Here is a 17,461-nt window from a genome sequence, read left to right as displayed (position 1 = left end):
TTGGACATATAGGCTATTTCTAGCTTTTAGGCAGTTACTAATATTAATAACTTCATATAATTGTGTCTATATATATGTGAATATATGGGTATAGTATATATATTTATATCTATATCTATTAATCATCTATCTATCTATCCATCCATCCATCCATTTGTATTTCTATTAGACGTGATGTAGTATGTATATTTAGAAATGGAATAGCTGATTTTTAAGGTATACGCTTTTTAAAAGTTTGATAATGTTACCATGTTGCCCAGTAAGAAGATTGTCCCAATTCACACTCCCATCAATAGTATCATGAAATCTTCTCATTTTTTACAACTCTGATAGGCTGCACACAGTACTGTCTCATTGTTATTTTAATATGCTTTTAAAAACCAAGTTTTGCCGGGCGCGGTGGCTCAAGCCTGTAATCCCAGCACTTTGGGAGGCCGAGGCGGGTGGATCACGAGGTCGAGAGATCGAGACCATCCTGGTCAACATGGTGAAACCCCGTCTCTACTAAAAATACAAAAAATTAGCTGGGCATGGTGGCGCGTGCCTGTAATCCCAGCTACTTAGGAGGCTGAGGCAGGAGAATTGCCTGAACCCAGGAGGCGGAGGTTGCGGTGAGCCGAGACCGCGCCATTGCACTCCAGCCTGGGTAACAAGAGCGAAACTCCGTCTCAAAAAAAAAAAAAAAAAAAAAAAAAAACCAAGTTTTATTGTGATATAGCATTCATATACCAAACTTTTAAAAAACAGAATTCAGTGGCTTTCAATAGATTCACATAGTTGTGCACCAAACATCATTATCTAATTCTGTAATATTTTAATCACCACCCAAAAAAGCTCCATATCCAGATTCACATAGTTGTGCACCATTCATTACTATGTAATTCTGTAATATTTTTATCACTCCCCCCCCCAAAAAAAAAGTTCCATACCCATTAGTAGTCACTACTAGTTCTCCTTTCTTCCAATCCTGGCCAACTACTAATCCACTTTCTGTCTCTATGAATTTGCCTATTCTGGGCATTTCATATAAATCTACTCATACACTACGTAGCCTTTTGTATCTGGATTATTTCACCTAGAATATTGCATTCAAAGTTAATTCATGTTGTAGCATGTATAGTATTTCATTCCTCTTTATGGCTAAATAATATTCCATTGTATGGCTATATCATATTTGTTTATATATTCATCAATTGATGAACATTTTACTTGTTTCCACTTTTTGAAACAGCATGAATAATGCTACTATGTAACCTTGCACATGAGTATGTAATTTTTGGTGTGAATTTGTTTTTAGTTTTCTTGGGTATATACCTAAAAATGAAATTGTTGGGTCATACAGTAATGTTTTAAATAACTTACATTTTTCTAAAGTGAATTCAGTGTTTTATATCCATTTAATATGACAACATATTCAGAAATAACCAATGGGCCAAAGAAGAAATCACAAAGGAAATTAGAAAACACTTTGAGACAAAGAAAACTGAGAACGCAACATACCAAAACATGAGTTGCAGCAAAAATAGTGCCTAGAAGGAAATTAATAGGTGCATATTCCTATGGTAAACAAAAAGAACTCAAATCAATAATCTAATTTTCCACCTTAACACACTGAGAAAGGAAGAGCAAACAACCCACAGCAAATAGAAGGTCACAATAAAGATTAGAGTGGAAATAGGCCAGCAGCAGTGGCTCAAACCTGTAATCCCAGCACTTTGGGAGGCTAAGATGGGCGAATCACTTGAGGCCAGGAGTTCCAGACCAGCTTGGCCAACATGGTGAAATCCTGTCTCTACCAAAAATACAAAAATGTGATGAGCATGGTGGCACATGCCTGTAATCCCAGCTACTGGGGAGGCTGTGGCAGGAGAATTGCTTTAAAATGGGAGGTAGAGATTACTGTGAGCCAAGATCATGACACTGCACTCCAGCCTGGGTGACAGAGCAAGACTCCATATCAAAAAAAGAAAGATTAGAATGGACATAAATGAAATAGAAAACAAAAACAATAGAGTAAATCAATGAAACCAAAAATTAATTCTTCGAAAAATCAACATTATTGATAAAACTTTAGCTAGACTAACCAAGAAAACAAGATAGAAGACTCAAAGAGTCAAATTACTCAAATCAGGAATGAAAGAGGGGACAATACAACCACTTCACAGAAACACAAATAATAATAAGGGAACATTATGAACAGCTGTTTGCCAATAAATTAGATAACTCAGATGAAATGATCAAATTCCTAGAAAGAAACAACGTACTAAAACTGACTCAAGAAAAAAAAACAATTAGAATAGATACGTACTCAGTGAAGAGATTGAATTAGCAGAGTAGTATCCCCTTACCCCAGAGGACATGTACCAAAGACCCCCAGTGGGTCCCTGAAACTCAGATAGTACCCAACCCTATATATACTATGCTTTTTCTTATACTGTACATACATACCTATTACAAAGTTTAATTTAATTTACAAACTAGGCACAGAAAGATATTAATAACAATAGATAACAAAATACAACTATCATAAAAATGTAACAAAAGTCATATGAATGTGGTGTCTCTCTCTCTCTCTGTCTCTCTCTCTCTCTCCCAAAATACCTTACCATACTATCCTCAGCTATTTTTAGACTATAGTTGACCAGGGTAACTGAAACCATGGAAAGTGAAACTGTGGATAAGGGGAGATTACCGTAATCAAAAAACTACCCACAAAGAAAAGCCTAGGCCAAAATAGCTTCACCACTGAATTCTAGCTAACTTTTTTTTTTAAAGTAACGTTAATGTTTCACAGACCCTTCCAAAGAAAAGAACACTTTCCAAGTCATTATATGAGGCCAGTCTTAACTTGATACCCAAACCACACAAATACATCATGAGAAAAGAAAACTACAGGCCAATATCTCTTATGAATAAAGAAATAATAATCATCAACATAATATTAATTAGCAAACTAAATCCAGCAAGCAACATGTATAAAAGATTATATGTCATGACCAAGTGAGACTTACTGCAGAAATGCAGGGTTATTTTAACATTCCAAAATCAACTAATGTAATATACTGTAACAACGGAATAAAGGACAAAAAAACACATGAATATACCCATAGATGCAGAAAAAGCATGGGATGAAATTTCACATCTCTTCATGATTAAGCAATCAATAAACCAAAAATAGAAAGGAACTTCCTCAATCTGATAAAGAAAATCTAGGAAAACCCCACAAGTAGCATTATACTTAAAGGTAAAAGGCTGAATGCTTTCCCACTAAGATGAAGAACAAAAAAAGGATGCCCATTCTTGCCATTCCAATTCAACATGGTTCTAGGGCAAACAGGTAAGATAACAAAATAAGGCCAGGTGCGGTGGCTCGCGCCTGTAATCCCAACACTTTGGGAGGCCGAGGTGGGTGGATCACGAGGTCAGGAGTTCGAGACTAGCTTGGCCAATATGGTGGAACCTCGTCTCTACTAAAAGTACAAAAATTAGCTGGGTTTTGTGGTGTATATCTGTAATCCCAGCTACTGGAAGGCTGAGGCAGGAGAATCGCTTGTACCAGGGAGGCAGAGGTTGCAGTAAGCCAAGATCTTGCCATTGCACTCCTGCCTGGGCGACAGAGCAAGACTCCATCTCAAAACACAAACAAACAAAAAACCAACATAAAGGTCATCAAGAGTAAAAAAGGAAGAAGTAAAATTGTTTCTATCTGCAGGTGACATAATGTTAATATACAGAAAATCCTAAGGAATTCACTAAAATAGTATTAAAGCTAACAATGTGTTTAGCAAGTTTGCAAGATACATAATAAATGCACAAAAACCAACTGTATTTCTATAGTTAGCAATAAACAATGTAAAATGAAATTAAGAAAATTCCACTTAAAAAAGCTTCAAAAAACAAACAAAATACTGAGGAATGAATTTAATAAAAAAAAAAAGCATAATACTTATACTGTGAAAACTATCAAGTATCACTGGGAAAAAATTAAAGACCTAAAAAAACAGAAAGAGATCTCATATTCATGGATTGGAAGACTTAATACTGTTAAGATGGCAACAGTCCCCAAAGCAATCTATGAATTCAACACAATACATAACAAAAATTTCAGCTTGATTCTTTGCAAAAATTAACAAGCTGATCAAAAAATTCATCTAGAAATTTAAGGGACTCATAATTATCCAAACTAATCTTGAAAAAGAAAAACCAAAACCACATTGAGATACCATCTCACTCCAGTTAGAATGATGATCATTAAAAAAATCAGGAGACAACAGATGCTGGAGAGGATGTGGAGAAAAAGGAACACTTTTACATTGTTAGTGGGAATGTAAATTTGTTCAACCATTGTGGAAGACAGTGTGGCAATTCCTCAAGGATTTAGAAATAGATATTCCATTTGACCCAGCAATCCAAGTACTAGGTATATACCCAAAGGATTATAAATCATTCTGTTATAAAGACACATGCACATGTATGCTCATTGTGGCACTGTTCACCACAGCAAAGACCTGGAACCAACCCAAATGCCCATGAATGAGACTGGACAAAGACAATGTGGCACACATATACCATGGAATACTATGCAGCCATAAAAATGATGAGTCGTGTCCTTTGCAGGGACATAGATGAATCTGGAAACCATTATTCTCAGCAAAATGACACAAAAACAGGAAAGCAAATTCTCCATGTTCTCGCTCAGAGGCAGGTATTGAACAATGAGAACACATGAATGAGCACAGGGAGGGAAACATCATACACTGGTGTCTGTTGGGGGTGGGTAGGTTTGGGAAAGATAACACGAGGAGAAATACCAGATATAAGTGATGGGGGGGCGGAGGCAGCAAACCACCTTGCCATGTATATACCTATGCAACAATCCTGCATGATCTACACATATACCCCAGAAGCTAAAGTACAATAAAAATAAATAAATAATTAATTTTTTTAAAAAAGGAAAGAAAAACAAGGTCGAGCGCAGTGGCTCACGTCTGCATTCCAGCACTTTGGGAGGCCAAGGTGGGCAGATCACCTGAGGGCAGGAGTTCCAGACGAACCTGGCCAACATGGTAAACCCCATCTCTACTAAAAATACAACAATTAGGCCAGGCGTGGTGGCTCAGCCTGTAATTCCAGCACTTTGGGAGGCCAAGGCGGGTGGATCACGAGGTCGAGAGATCGAGACCATCCTGGTCAACATGGTGAAACCCCGTCTCTACTAAAAATACAAAAAAATTAGCTGGGCGTGGTGGCGCGTGCCTGTAATCCCAGCTACTCAGGAGGCTGAGGCAGGAGAATTGCCTGAACCCAGGAGGCGGAGGTTGCGGTGAGCCGAGATCGCGCCATTGCACTCCAGCCTGGGTAACAAGAGCGAAACTCCGTCTCAAAAAAAAAAAAAAAAAAAAAAAAAAAAAAAACCAACAACAACAATTCGCTGGGCATGGTGGCATACGCTTGTAATCCCAGCTACTAGGGAGGTTGAAGCAGGAAAATAGCTTGGACCTGGCAGGTGGAGGTTGCAATGAGCTGAGATTGTGCCACTGCACTCTAGCCTGGGCAACAGAAGGAGACTCTGACTCAAAAAAAGAAAAAAAAAAAAAATTAGAGAACTCACACTTCCTTATTTCAAAACTCCTTAGAATTTGTATTTTTAGATTCTTTTTCTTAAAAAAAAAATCCCAAACATTGCAACAGCTGGGGCTGCATTATAAAAAATAATAATAAAATAAACAAACAAATAAAAAATCCCAAACACAAATTGTACAGTCATCAGAACCCACAAAATTGGGATTTACCCTTGCAATGAATAGTGGCTACCATATTGAGGGGTGAAAAGTACTAATGTGGTAAGAGTGGGCTGTAAGAGCCACTGTTGTATTGCCAATGTTCTATTTCTTATGCTTGATAATAAGCAGATGAGTATTCACTGTATTATCATTCGAGATGCATGTATCTTTTGCTTGCCTGCCTGCCTGCCTGCCTGCCTCCCTCCCTCCCTCTTGCTTTCTTGCTTTCTTTCACAGAGTCTCACTCTGTGGCCCAGGCTGGAGTGCAATGGCTAGTGCAATAGCGAGATCTTGGCTCACTGCAACCTCTGCCTCCCGGGTTCCAGTGATTCTCCCGAGTAGCTGGAACTACAGGCCCTGGCCACTATGCCTGGCTAATTTTTGTATTTTTAGTAGAGATGGGGTTTCACCATGTTGGCCAGGCTGGTCTTTAACTCCTGGCCTCAAGTGATCTGCTCACCTTGGCTTCCCAAAGTGCTGGTATTACAGGCGTGAGCTACTGCGTCTAGCATACTAGCTCGAAGAACACATTTTACGATGTCTTTTTAAAGGATATAATCAAGGCTGGGCATGGTGGCTCATGCCTATAATCTCAGCACTTTGGGAGGCTGAGGCAGGTGGATCACTTGAGGTTGGGAGTTTGAGTCCAGCCTAACCAACATGGTGAAACCCCATCTCTACTAAAAATACAGAATTAGCCGGTCATGGTGGCGCAAGGCTGTAATGCCAGCTAACTATGGAGGCTGAGACAAGAGAATCACTTGAACCTGGGAGGTGGAGGTTGAGGTGAGCTAAGATTGTGCTATTGCACTCCAGCCTGGACAAAATCAAAACTCTGTCCTCCACCCCCAAAAAGAATATAATCACCCCTATCATTCAATGACATAATTTTGGGACATATGTAAATTACTTGGGGCTACTCTACCCCCACTGTCAGTTGGTATCCAAGAGTAAAAACTGTAAAAGATAAAATTAAGAATTTTGTCATCACTGTCTATGTACTATTATATGTATCTCACAAAATTTCCAGGACAGAATTGAAAAGCAGAGCTAAGGTAATACTGTTAGACAGGTAACAATAATTAATAGCTGTCACACAGGTTTGGCTCAAAAATTAATATAATACTGGCTACCATATGTTGAGTGTTACAAGGCACATGGTGAGGTACTTTCAAAGCAGTACTGCCTTTAATTCTCCCAGCAACCCTACAAGACAACCCACGTTTTTTCTTTCTTTTTTTACTGCATTTTAGGTTTTGGGGTACATGTGAAGAACATGCAAGATTGTTGCATAGGTACACACGTGGCAGTGAGATTTGCTGCCTTCCTCCCCCTCACCTATATCTGGCATTTCTCCCCAGGCCATCCCCCCTCCAACTCCCCACCCCCCACTCTCCCTCCCCTATTTCCCTCCAACAGACCCCAGTGTGTAGTGCTCCCCTCCCTGTGTCCATGTGTTCTCATTGTTCGACACCCGCCTATGAGTGAGAACATGCAGTGTTTGATTTTCTGCTCCTGTGTCAATTTGCTGAGAATGATGGCTTCCAGGTTCATCCATGTCCCTACACAAAACACGAATTCATCGTTCTTGATGGCTGTGTAATATTCCATGGTGTATATGTGCCACTTTTTCCCTGTCCAGTCTATCATCGATGGGCATTTGGGTTGGTTCCAGGTCTTTGCTATTGTAAACAGTGCTGCAATGAACTTATAGTGCATGTGTCCTTATAGTAGAACGATTTATAATCCTTTGGATATATACCCAGTAATGGGATTGCTAGGTCAAATGAAATTTCTATTTCTTTTTTTTTTTTTTTTTTTTTTGAGACGGAGTTTCGCTCTTGTTACCCAGGCTGGAGTGCAATGGCACGATCTCGGCTCACCGCAACCTCCGCCTCCTGGGTTCAGGCAATTCTCCCGCCTCAGCCTCCGGAGTAGCTGGGATTACAGGCACGCGCCACCATGCCCAGCTAATTTTTTGCACCTTTAGTAGAGACGGGGTTTCACCATGTTGACCAGGATGGTCTCGATCTCTTGACCTCGTGATCCGCCCGCCTCAGCCTCCCAAAGTGCTGGGATTACAGGCTTGAGCCACCGTGCCCGGCTGAAATTTCTATTTCTAGGTCCTTCAGGAATCGCCACACTGTCTTCCACAATAGTTGAACTAATTTACGCTCCCACCAACAGTGTAAAAGTGTTCCTATTTCTCCACATCCTCTCCAACACCTGTTGTCTCCAGATTTTTTAATGATCGCCATTCTAACTGGCGTGAGATGGTATCTCAACGTAGTTTTGATTTGCATTTCTCTAATGACCAGTGATGATGAGCATTTTTTCATATATTTGTTGGCCTCATGTATGTCTTCTTTTGTAAAATGTCTGTTTATATCCTTTGCCCACTTTTGAATGGGCTTTTTTCTTGTAAATCTGTTTTAGTTCTTTGTAGATTCTGAATATCAGCCCTTTGTCAGATGGGTAAACTGCAAAAATCTTTTCCCATTCTGTTAGTTGCCGATTCACTCTAATGACTGTTTCTTTTGCCGTGAAGAAGCTGTGGAGTTTGATTAGGTCCCATTTGTCTATTTTGGCTTTTGTCACCAATGTTTTTGGTGTTTTGGTCATGAATTCCTTGCCTACACCTATGTCCTGAATGGTTTTGCCTAGATTTTCTTCTAGGGTTTTTATGGTGTTAGGTCTGATGTTTAAGTCTTTAATCTATCTGGAGTTAATTTTAGTGTAAGGTGTCAGGAAGGGGTTCAGTTCTGCCTTCTGCACATGGTTAGCCAGTTTTCCCAACACCATTTATTAAACAGGGAATCCTTTCCCCATTGCTTGTTTTTGTCAGGTTTGTCAAAGATCAGATGGTTGTAGAAACGTTGTATTGCCTCCGAGGCCTCTGTTCTGTTCCATTGCTCTATATCTCTGTTTTGGTACCAGTACCATGCTGTTTTGATTACTGTAGCCTTGTAGTATAGTTTTAAGTCCGGTAATGTGATGCCTCCCACTTTGTTCTTTTTGCTTAGAATTGACTTGGCTATGCGGGCTCTCTTTTGGTTCCATATGAAGTTTAAGGTGTTTTTTTCCAGTTCTGTGAAGACGGTCATTGGTAGCTTGATGGGGATGGCGTTGAATCTGTAAATTACTTTGGGCAATATGGCCATTTTCATGATATTGATTCTTCCTTACCATGAACATGGAATGTTTCTCCATCTGTTTGTGTCCTCTCTTATTTCGTTGGACAACCCATGTTTTTTCTATGATTTAGTGTTCATTAGTAAGCAGGGCTTTCTTAAGGAACACTAAACCTTACCTATGTTTCTTCCATCATGTCTTCTTCCTAACCCTTTAACCACTCCATGTACTATTCACCTCTTAGAATAGAAAAGCTAAATGGGGTATCCAATGCCTGCCTTATTCTTTCATTCTAACCAGATACCTTATCAGGTCTGCACATAAGCTTTAGTTTCTCTTTACTTTCCCAAATGTGAATCTTTAAGTGAACGAAGAACAGACAGAAGTTCTGCAATGTGGTATAAAAGAAATAAGGTAGATTTAATCCCGATCCTAAGAAGCTTATAATGTAAAATAGGATAAATGAAGAGTAAGACCACAGAAACACATTGTGAAGAATATTAGAAAGTTGTACTAAATATGGAAGCCTTATCATAAAGGCAAAAGCTATTTTTTATACATACCTACAAGCTTGGCTAAGGTTTAAATGTACATAGATTAAAATAGCCATAATAAAACATATGTACTATCTAGAAATTCCCAATGTACTCCTCTAGCAGTTAAGGCATCTAATTTGAAATGAAAAATTGCAAAACAGGTCATTAATATCCCCCCAACTCCCTTCTCTTCTTTTAAGTTCAAAGTATAAAGACTGTCGTACCTCTTCAGGCCTTCCTAAAGCTGGTGTTCCTGTAAGAAGAATGGCTCGTCTGGCTTTCTGTACTACTGGCAATAAAATCTTGCTGCGAGTTGCATTTCTGGATTTCATGTAGTGTGATTCATCCACTATAACTACTTTGAACTTCTGATTATTCAGTGCATCTATCAAAGTCTCTGCATCTGTGGTTAAGAGACCATAACCCAGAACTGTCACTTTACTGGTCGATATTCTCCTAGAAAAGAAAATACATGTACTTAAAAAAATCACAGTAACATTATTATAAACAATACAGCTCTCTTGGGAAAAAATACAGAGAAGAATGAAGAATAGAGGAAAAATAAAAGGAGATGGTACTACTACTGAAACTCTTAAGATTTCTCTTAAGATTTTACAGTCCTTAAATATAATAAACCAGGATCCAAAATTTACAGTTTTGCTTGACCAAGACCAAAATTTTAGTCAAATGATCTTTGAAAGATTTTGACATCCAGCAAGCCACATTACTTTCTGACAATATCTGCTTCTATGCACCTAGGATCGTGCATAAAATGGATACTTAAATATTAGTTGACTCTTCAATGAAACCTTTACACAAACAGAAGTTTTTCAATCCAGATGCTACTGGTACTTTGAGCAGGACTAAGTGAAGCTCTGCAATGCACTAGCAGCCCCTCCTGCTCAAATACAAGTAGCAGAACAGACGTACAAGGCTGTTTAGCGAACTGCAGAGCTTTGCTTCCTGGTCGTCCCCATTAAAGACCAGTGGAGTCCTGGTCACTGTGACAACAAAAAGTTTCCTGGACCTGAGGTGATGAAGTATGAAGTGTGTTTAGAAGAGGCAGGTACTGCCTCATATTGAGAACCACTAAGCTAAAATAATTCCTGATCTTTAAATCTCTATAATACATACATCTGTAATATTCTTTATCTTACCGTCATTAAATCACTCATTTACATATTTATGTCCCTTGATACTGGTAAGGGCACATCATGATACTGGTAAGGGCAGGGAATGTGCCTTATTCATCTTTGTATATACAGTGCTATGATTCCAAAGGAAGCTTGTAAAATGAAATAATTAGACAAATTCATTAATACTAAAACATATCACTTTTGCATTTTCTGTATCATGCACAAAAAAACAAAAATAATGATACAGTACAGGGCCAGTCTTCTGCAATTCTCTATCCTCTCACAGAAAAGGCAGAGCTCCTAAGCAGCCAGAGCTACTATGTCAAATGCATTATAAGCCCTGAATAAATCTACTTAATACAGAGACCTATGACTTTCTCTCTGTATTCAAATACCAGAAGAGCCTGAAGAAGAAAAGTACAGGATTAACATTAATTACTAACTTAGGTATACTGAGAGCAAAATATAGGAGACAATGGCTTCAAAGGCCACTGTAGCAAGCAGTCTGCAGCTTCTGTCCTACCGTATCTTGATTAGTGAACAGTCCACGAATAACTGATAGAAGGAAAGTATATATATTTGTGGTAGAGACACTAGTATATACCTAATACTGCTACTTTAAGTACCTGGAAGACATTATATAATTTTTCTGTCCTTAACTAACATCCTCCAGGAAACTTATACTTTGGGGTTGTAGTCCTATCTAACATATCCCAAACACTATTCAAATAAAAATATTATGCACCATTTAACTGCACGAGTGTATTTTCCTTTTTGAGATGGTGTCTGGCTCTGACACCAGGCTGGAGTGCAGTGGCGCAATGTTGGCTCACTGAAACTTCCGCCTCCCAGTTCAAGTGATTCTTTCGCCTCAGCCTCCAGAGTAGCTGGGAATACAAGCGCGCACCACCATGCCCAGATAATTTTTGTACTTTTTTTTTCAGTAGAGGTGTTAGTCAGGATGGTCTCGATCTCTTGACCTTGTGATCCGCCCACCTCAGCCTCCCAAAGTGCTGGGATTACAGGTATGAGCCACCCCCGCCAGGTGTGTTTTGTTTTGTTTTGTTTTGTTTTGTTTTGTTTTGTTTTGTTTTGTTTTGAAACAGAGTTTTGCTCTTGTTGCCTAGACTAGAGTGCAATGGCGTGATCTTGGCTCACTGCAACCTCTGCCTCTGGGGTTCAAGCAATTCTCCTGCCTTAGCCTTGCAAGTAGCTGGAATTACAGGCATGTGCCACCACACCTGACTAATTTTGTATTTTTAGTAAAGACGGGGTTCCTCCATGTTGGTCAGGCTGAAGAGTGTATTTTCAAAACAATATAAAAACTAGATGCCCTAGTGCTATAAAAGATGATAGAGGCCAGGCGCGGAGGCTCACGCCTGAAATCCCAGCACTTTGGGAGGCCCAGGCGGGCGGATTACAAGGTCAAGAGATTGAGACCATCCTGGCCAACATGGTGAAACCCCATCTCTACTAAAAATACAAAAATTAGTCAGGCATCATGGCACATATCTGTAATCTCAGCCATTCAAGAGGCTGAGGCAAAAGAATCGCTTGAACCTGGGAGGCAGAAGTTGCAGTAAGCCGAGACTCGGCCACTACACTCCAGCCTGGCAAGAGAGCCAGACTCTGTCTCAAAAAAAAAAAAAAAGAAAAAGAAAAAAAGATGACAGAATAGTCATTTTAAGAAAATTTAAATGTAAACATTTACTTTTTTCTTTTTCTTTCTTTTTTTTTTTTTTAAATGTAAACATTTAAATAAGGTATATCAGCCAGGTGTGGTGGCTCACACTTGTATTCCCAGAACTTGGGGAGGTTGAGATGAGTGGATCACCTGGGGTCAGGAGTTTGAGACCAGCCTGACCAATATAGTGAAACCCCATCTCTACTAAAGATAAAAAAAGCCAGCCTCCTACATCAGCCTCCCTGTAGCTGGGATTACAGGTGGTGGTACATGTAATCCCAGCTATTAGGGAAGTTGAGGTAGGAGAATCCCTTGAACCCAGGAGGCGGAGACTGCAGTGAGCTGACATAGTGCCACTGCACTCCAGCCTGGGTGACAGAGTGATACTCTGTCTCAAAAAAAATAAATAAAAAACAAGAAAAAATTAATTAAATAAAATAAATTAAGGTATATCTAACAGATGATGGTTACAGGGGCCTTAAAAAAATTCTACATTCTCATCAAAAAATCAGGAGACAACAGATGCTGGAGAGGATGTGGAGAAATAGGAACACTTTTACACTTTTGGTGGGAGTGTAAATTAGTGCAACCATTGTGGAAGACAGTGTGGCGATTCCTCAAGGACCTAGAAATATAAATACCATTTGATTCAGAAATCCCTTTACTGGGTATATATCCAAAGAATTATAAATTGCTCTGTTATAAAGACACGTGCACATGTATGTTCACTGCAGCACTATTTACAATAGCAAAGACTTGGAACCAACCCAAATGTCCATCAATGATAGACTGGACAAAGAAAATGTGGCACATATACACCATGGAATACCATACAGCCATAAACAACGATGAGTTCGTGTCCTTCATAGGGACATGAATGAATCTGAAAACCATCATTCTCAGCAAACTGACACAAGACTAAAAAATCAAACACTGCATGTTCTCACTCACAGGAAGGTGTTGAACAATGAGAATAAATGGACACAGAGAGGGGAGCATCACACACTGAGGTCAGTTGTTGGGGGGCTAGGGGAGGGACAGTGGGGGGTTGGGGAGGGATAATGTGGGGAGAAATACCAGATATAGGTGATGGGGGGATGAAGGCAGCAAACCACCTTGCCATGTATGTACCTATGCAACAATCATGCATGATCTGCACATATACCCCAGAACCTAAAAGTACAATTAAAAAAAAGAAGAAAAAAGAATACCATTTACAACAGCACGCCCCCCCCCCAACAAATATCTACATTCTCCAAATTTGTATTTTTAACTTAATGCAGTTTTATTAGAGAGAAGCTTTATTTATAATGATTAGGATAAGATGTAAGTTTTTCTATTTTAACCATGTAAATAGTGTACGGATTTTCTTGGGCTCATAAAGACATATTCTACTGAATCAGCATTTCAAGGCTGAAACTGAAAAGGCCCTCCATACATTTTGTTTTTCCTTCCACATTCATAAGACAACTTTATTTTTACATATACCTTTTATGTTAACAGTTTCAGAGAATACATACAGTACAATACCAAAATTTTAAAATCTAAGTATTAACAGATATTTATTTCAGCAGCTGTACTGCTTTTTATTTAATGCTCAGAAATAGATAACTCTGAACCTCCAGAAACATAATTTGTATGAATCACCTAACCATTCCATGTAACAACTTAACAATATTCAAATTGATTGTCTTATTCTAATGGCTAGAAAGCAAAATAAGGAAAAACAATACACTGTAACATAGAGTGAGTTTCAAATAAACACGAGGCAAATACTTTCAACATAGAAAATGTTAAAATTATAATAAGAAAAATCAAACTAGTTAGTTTATACACAAAACTTGCATATTCATTAACAAACTGGAAAGCAAAATCTACTATAGTTGCTGATAATAAAAGATCACAAAGCTTCAAGTTAATCAATGAAAAGTTGTGAGATTTATTCTTGAACCTTATGATAGTTTCAAATATACTTAAGGTACCTATAAAATAGATATATTATACATATCTTTAAAAGTATACATATTTTGCATTTACTTTAAAAATACACCATAAAGGAACTTAAAAATAAAATATACTGTTGGGTTTTAGATGACTCATATTTTAAAATATAAAATAAATTCTCCACACTACTTACTCCACTTATTTCTAAATTATGATCTATAGGTGACATTGCATTCTAAAACATGAATATATACCAGGTACATACAAGGAAGACTTTTTTTCTTAAAGATTAAAAAATTGTTCTTACCTAACATCAGTTTTATTCTGAATAACATTGATTTCTTCTGGACTTAGCTCTGGGATCCATTTCTCGATTTCTTCTGTCCAAGGGTACCTCAGAGATGAAGGGACCACTATTAACAGAGGCCATTCCTCTTTATAGAAGTAGGCAACTGCAATTGCCTGGATTGTCTTTCCTAGACCCATCTAAGTTAAAAAATAAATAAATGCCAATTAATAATAAAGACTAAAATATTTTAAAATAAAATATTTATCAAATATTTAAGAGTATTATTAGCTGGGTGCAATGGCTCATGGCTGTAATCCCAGCACTTTGGGAGGATGACATAGGTGGATTGCTTCAGCCCAGGAGTTCAAGACCAGCTTGGCCAACATGATGAAACCCTGTCTCTATAAAAAAAAAAAAAAAAAAAAAAGTACAAAAAATTAGCTGGGTGTGCTGGCATGCACCTGTAGTTCCAGCTACTCATGAGGCTGAGGCGAGAGGATTGCTTGAACCCAGGGAGTTGAGGTTATCTTGAGCGGAGACTGAACCCCTACACTCCAGCCTGGGTGACAAAGCAAGACTGTCTAAAAAAAATTATTATCGAAATAATTTTCCAACGTAAAATCACTTGGATTATACAGTTAATAAAAAGTTTGAGGTTGTAAGGACCTGTAAAATTCATTAAGCAAATCATATTATATTCAAACTACTCATGATTGAACTTAAAGAGACAAAATAACTCCTAAGGTTAAATATTAGTTACGTTGATTTCATATAATTAGTTTTATAAAATATATGTAACCGTTTATAGTGTCTCCTCTTAGACAACAGTAAATGTCTTAACAGCACAAAACCATGCTATTTCAAAACTAGAATAAGCCCTGAATGATGCACATTTTACAAAAGAAACAGACAAAGAGAAGTTAAATTATTTAAATCACAGTTAGCTGATGCAAAACTAGTATGAGATCCAGGTCTCAGGTGTCTTCTCACTTGACTTGTATCCACACCGTCACACTGCTTGACTTTTAAGCTGTTCTAATTTAAAAAGCGCTCACTTAGTGAATATTTATAGTGTTTTTATTCAAAATATCCAGAAACTGGATACAGTAAAAAATGTGATTCACCCAAGCATGAATAATCAAATGACATCATATTCATACAATGGAATACTATTTGGTAATGAAAAAAGAACTCACTCATGCTCTCTACAACATGAATAGATCTAAAATGCATTTTGGTAAGGGAAAGAAGTCAGATTCAAAATCTATATACTATATGATTTCATTTATATGTCTTATTCTGGAAAAGGTAAAACAAAAGGGAGCCATAGCAGATCATTGGTTGCCAGGGGCTGGAGGTAGGGGAGAGAAATAGCATGAGAACTTCTGGGAATGGAGTTGGTCCATACTTTGATGTTAGTGGCCGTTACATAACTGTATGCATTCTTGAGAACTCACAGAACTGTACACTAAAAATGGGTGAATTTACTTACAAGTGTGAATTATACCTCAATAATTCTTCCTTTTTATTAGTTACTAAGGCAAACAATGGGAAAGAGAGACTAAAGACAGACCCTGTTTACCAGACTATGCAAAGATAAAAAAGAAAAATGCACAAACAGAAAACAATGAGTTTAAAAATGAATTTTAAATGCTGAGCAAAACTAAAGAAAAAAGAAAAGAGCAGATTTTAGACTTCTAGCAAGTTTCCATTGAGAAAACCTTATTTTATGTATTTTTCTTTTAACTGCTCCTATTAACAACAAAAAAAGCAATCTTAGAATAATTCATGCAAAGTTACATTTACACATTGGTGGGCTGATGACTAGTATGTTTCCCTATCTTCAAAGCCCTCCAATTTTCATATCTGAAACCACTCAAACTCACTGGATTCTGGGATCAACTTGGTTCCAATACAGAAGAACTTTAACAATTAAAGATCTTTACCTGGCTAGAGTTCTTCAGTGTTGCTGCTTCCCCACCTCAACAACTCTGCCAAAAACACACTTCCAGGAACTGAGGCTTGGCCCTATTTTTGGTGTGTGGATAATATCACTAACTTTGTGCTATGGTTAGGGGTCTTTGGTTTTGTTTCCTGCCATGGTTTCAAAACATATTTTCTTAATTTTAATTTATATGGAAATAGGGATCTGCTTTGCTTCCCTGATTTTCTGGAAAGTAGAATTCTCTCCCTGGGACCCAGATTCTATCACTAGAACCTTGGCTACCTGCCGTTAAATTTAGTTGGTGCCAGTCACCCATCCATCTATACATTTTGCACTTCATGTATGATCAACAGTGTTCTGTGTTGGCTTTCCAGGCAACTCTCTCCCAAAGACCAGCACTCCTCAAAATTTCCTAATATTGTCTACTGAGATCAGGTATGTAAACCTTCAAAAGGATATGTAGAATTGAGACTTGAAACAATGGGTAGAATAAAAAGACAATAAAATTACAGTAAGAAGGAATAAGGTGAAGAGCTATATTGTCCAACAGGGTAACTATAGTTAATAACAACGTACTAAATTCTTAAAAATTGCAAAGAGAGTAAAATTTAAGTGTTCCCATCACAAAAAAGCATGTGAAGTAATAGATGTTAATTACCTCCATATAGCCATTGTACAATGTATACATGTTTCAAAACAACATACTGTACCATAAATATATATATTTTTTGTCAAATAAATTTTTAAAGAAAAAATAAGGAAAAGAAGTTTTGAGTTGAGGACAGGCAAAGAAAAGGGAAACTAGCATGAGTATGGGTAAGAATAAGAATAATCCTGATATGTTGGGAAGCTAATTTGATTAGAAGTTTGAATACTTTTTCTTCTAGTTCTCTAATTCTATACTCTCACATCTAATCTATTAAATCTACTAGATGAGTTCTTAATTCCAGATGTTATTTTTCAGTTCTAAAATGTCCTCTAGAATCTGTTTCTCTTTTATTGTTGTTCTAAC

General features: G+C 37.8%; 1 protein-coding gene across 13 annotated transcripts in view; it reads right to left on the bottom strand.

Annotated features, from left to right (window-relative positions):
- ZRANB3 (zinc finger RANBP2-type containing 3) overlaps positions 1-17,461 on the bottom strand; it is a 290,081-nt gene that overhangs the window by 132,098 nt on the left and 140,522 nt on the right. For 11 of the 13 annotated variants that reach the window (XM_074399747.1, XM_074399752.1, XM_074399748.1 and 8 more), the window contains 2 exons: positions 14,523-14,701; positions 9,676-9,907 (listed from right to left, as the gene is read on the bottom strand). In XM_074399747.1, the coding sequence (XP_074255848.1) occupies positions 9,676-9,907; positions 14,523-14,701 (411 nt within the window). The remainder of the gene's footprint in view (positions 1-9,675; positions 9,908-14,522; positions 14,702-17,461) is intronic. The other 2 variants (XM_074399749.1, XM_074399755.1) reach the window with 1 other exon arrangement.

This window comes from Saimiri boliviensis, chromosome 5 (genome assembly GCF_048565385.1).
Source record: "Saimiri boliviensis isolate mSaiBol1 chromosome 5, mSaiBol1.pri, whole genome shotgun sequence".
In the NCBI taxonomy this organism is placed as follows: Eukaryota; Metazoa; Chordata; class Mammalia; order Primates; family Cebidae; genus Saimiri; species Saimiri boliviensis.
The sequence above is the reverse complement of the archived record's forward strand: the minus strand, read 5'-3'. Positions and strand labels throughout refer to the sequence as shown.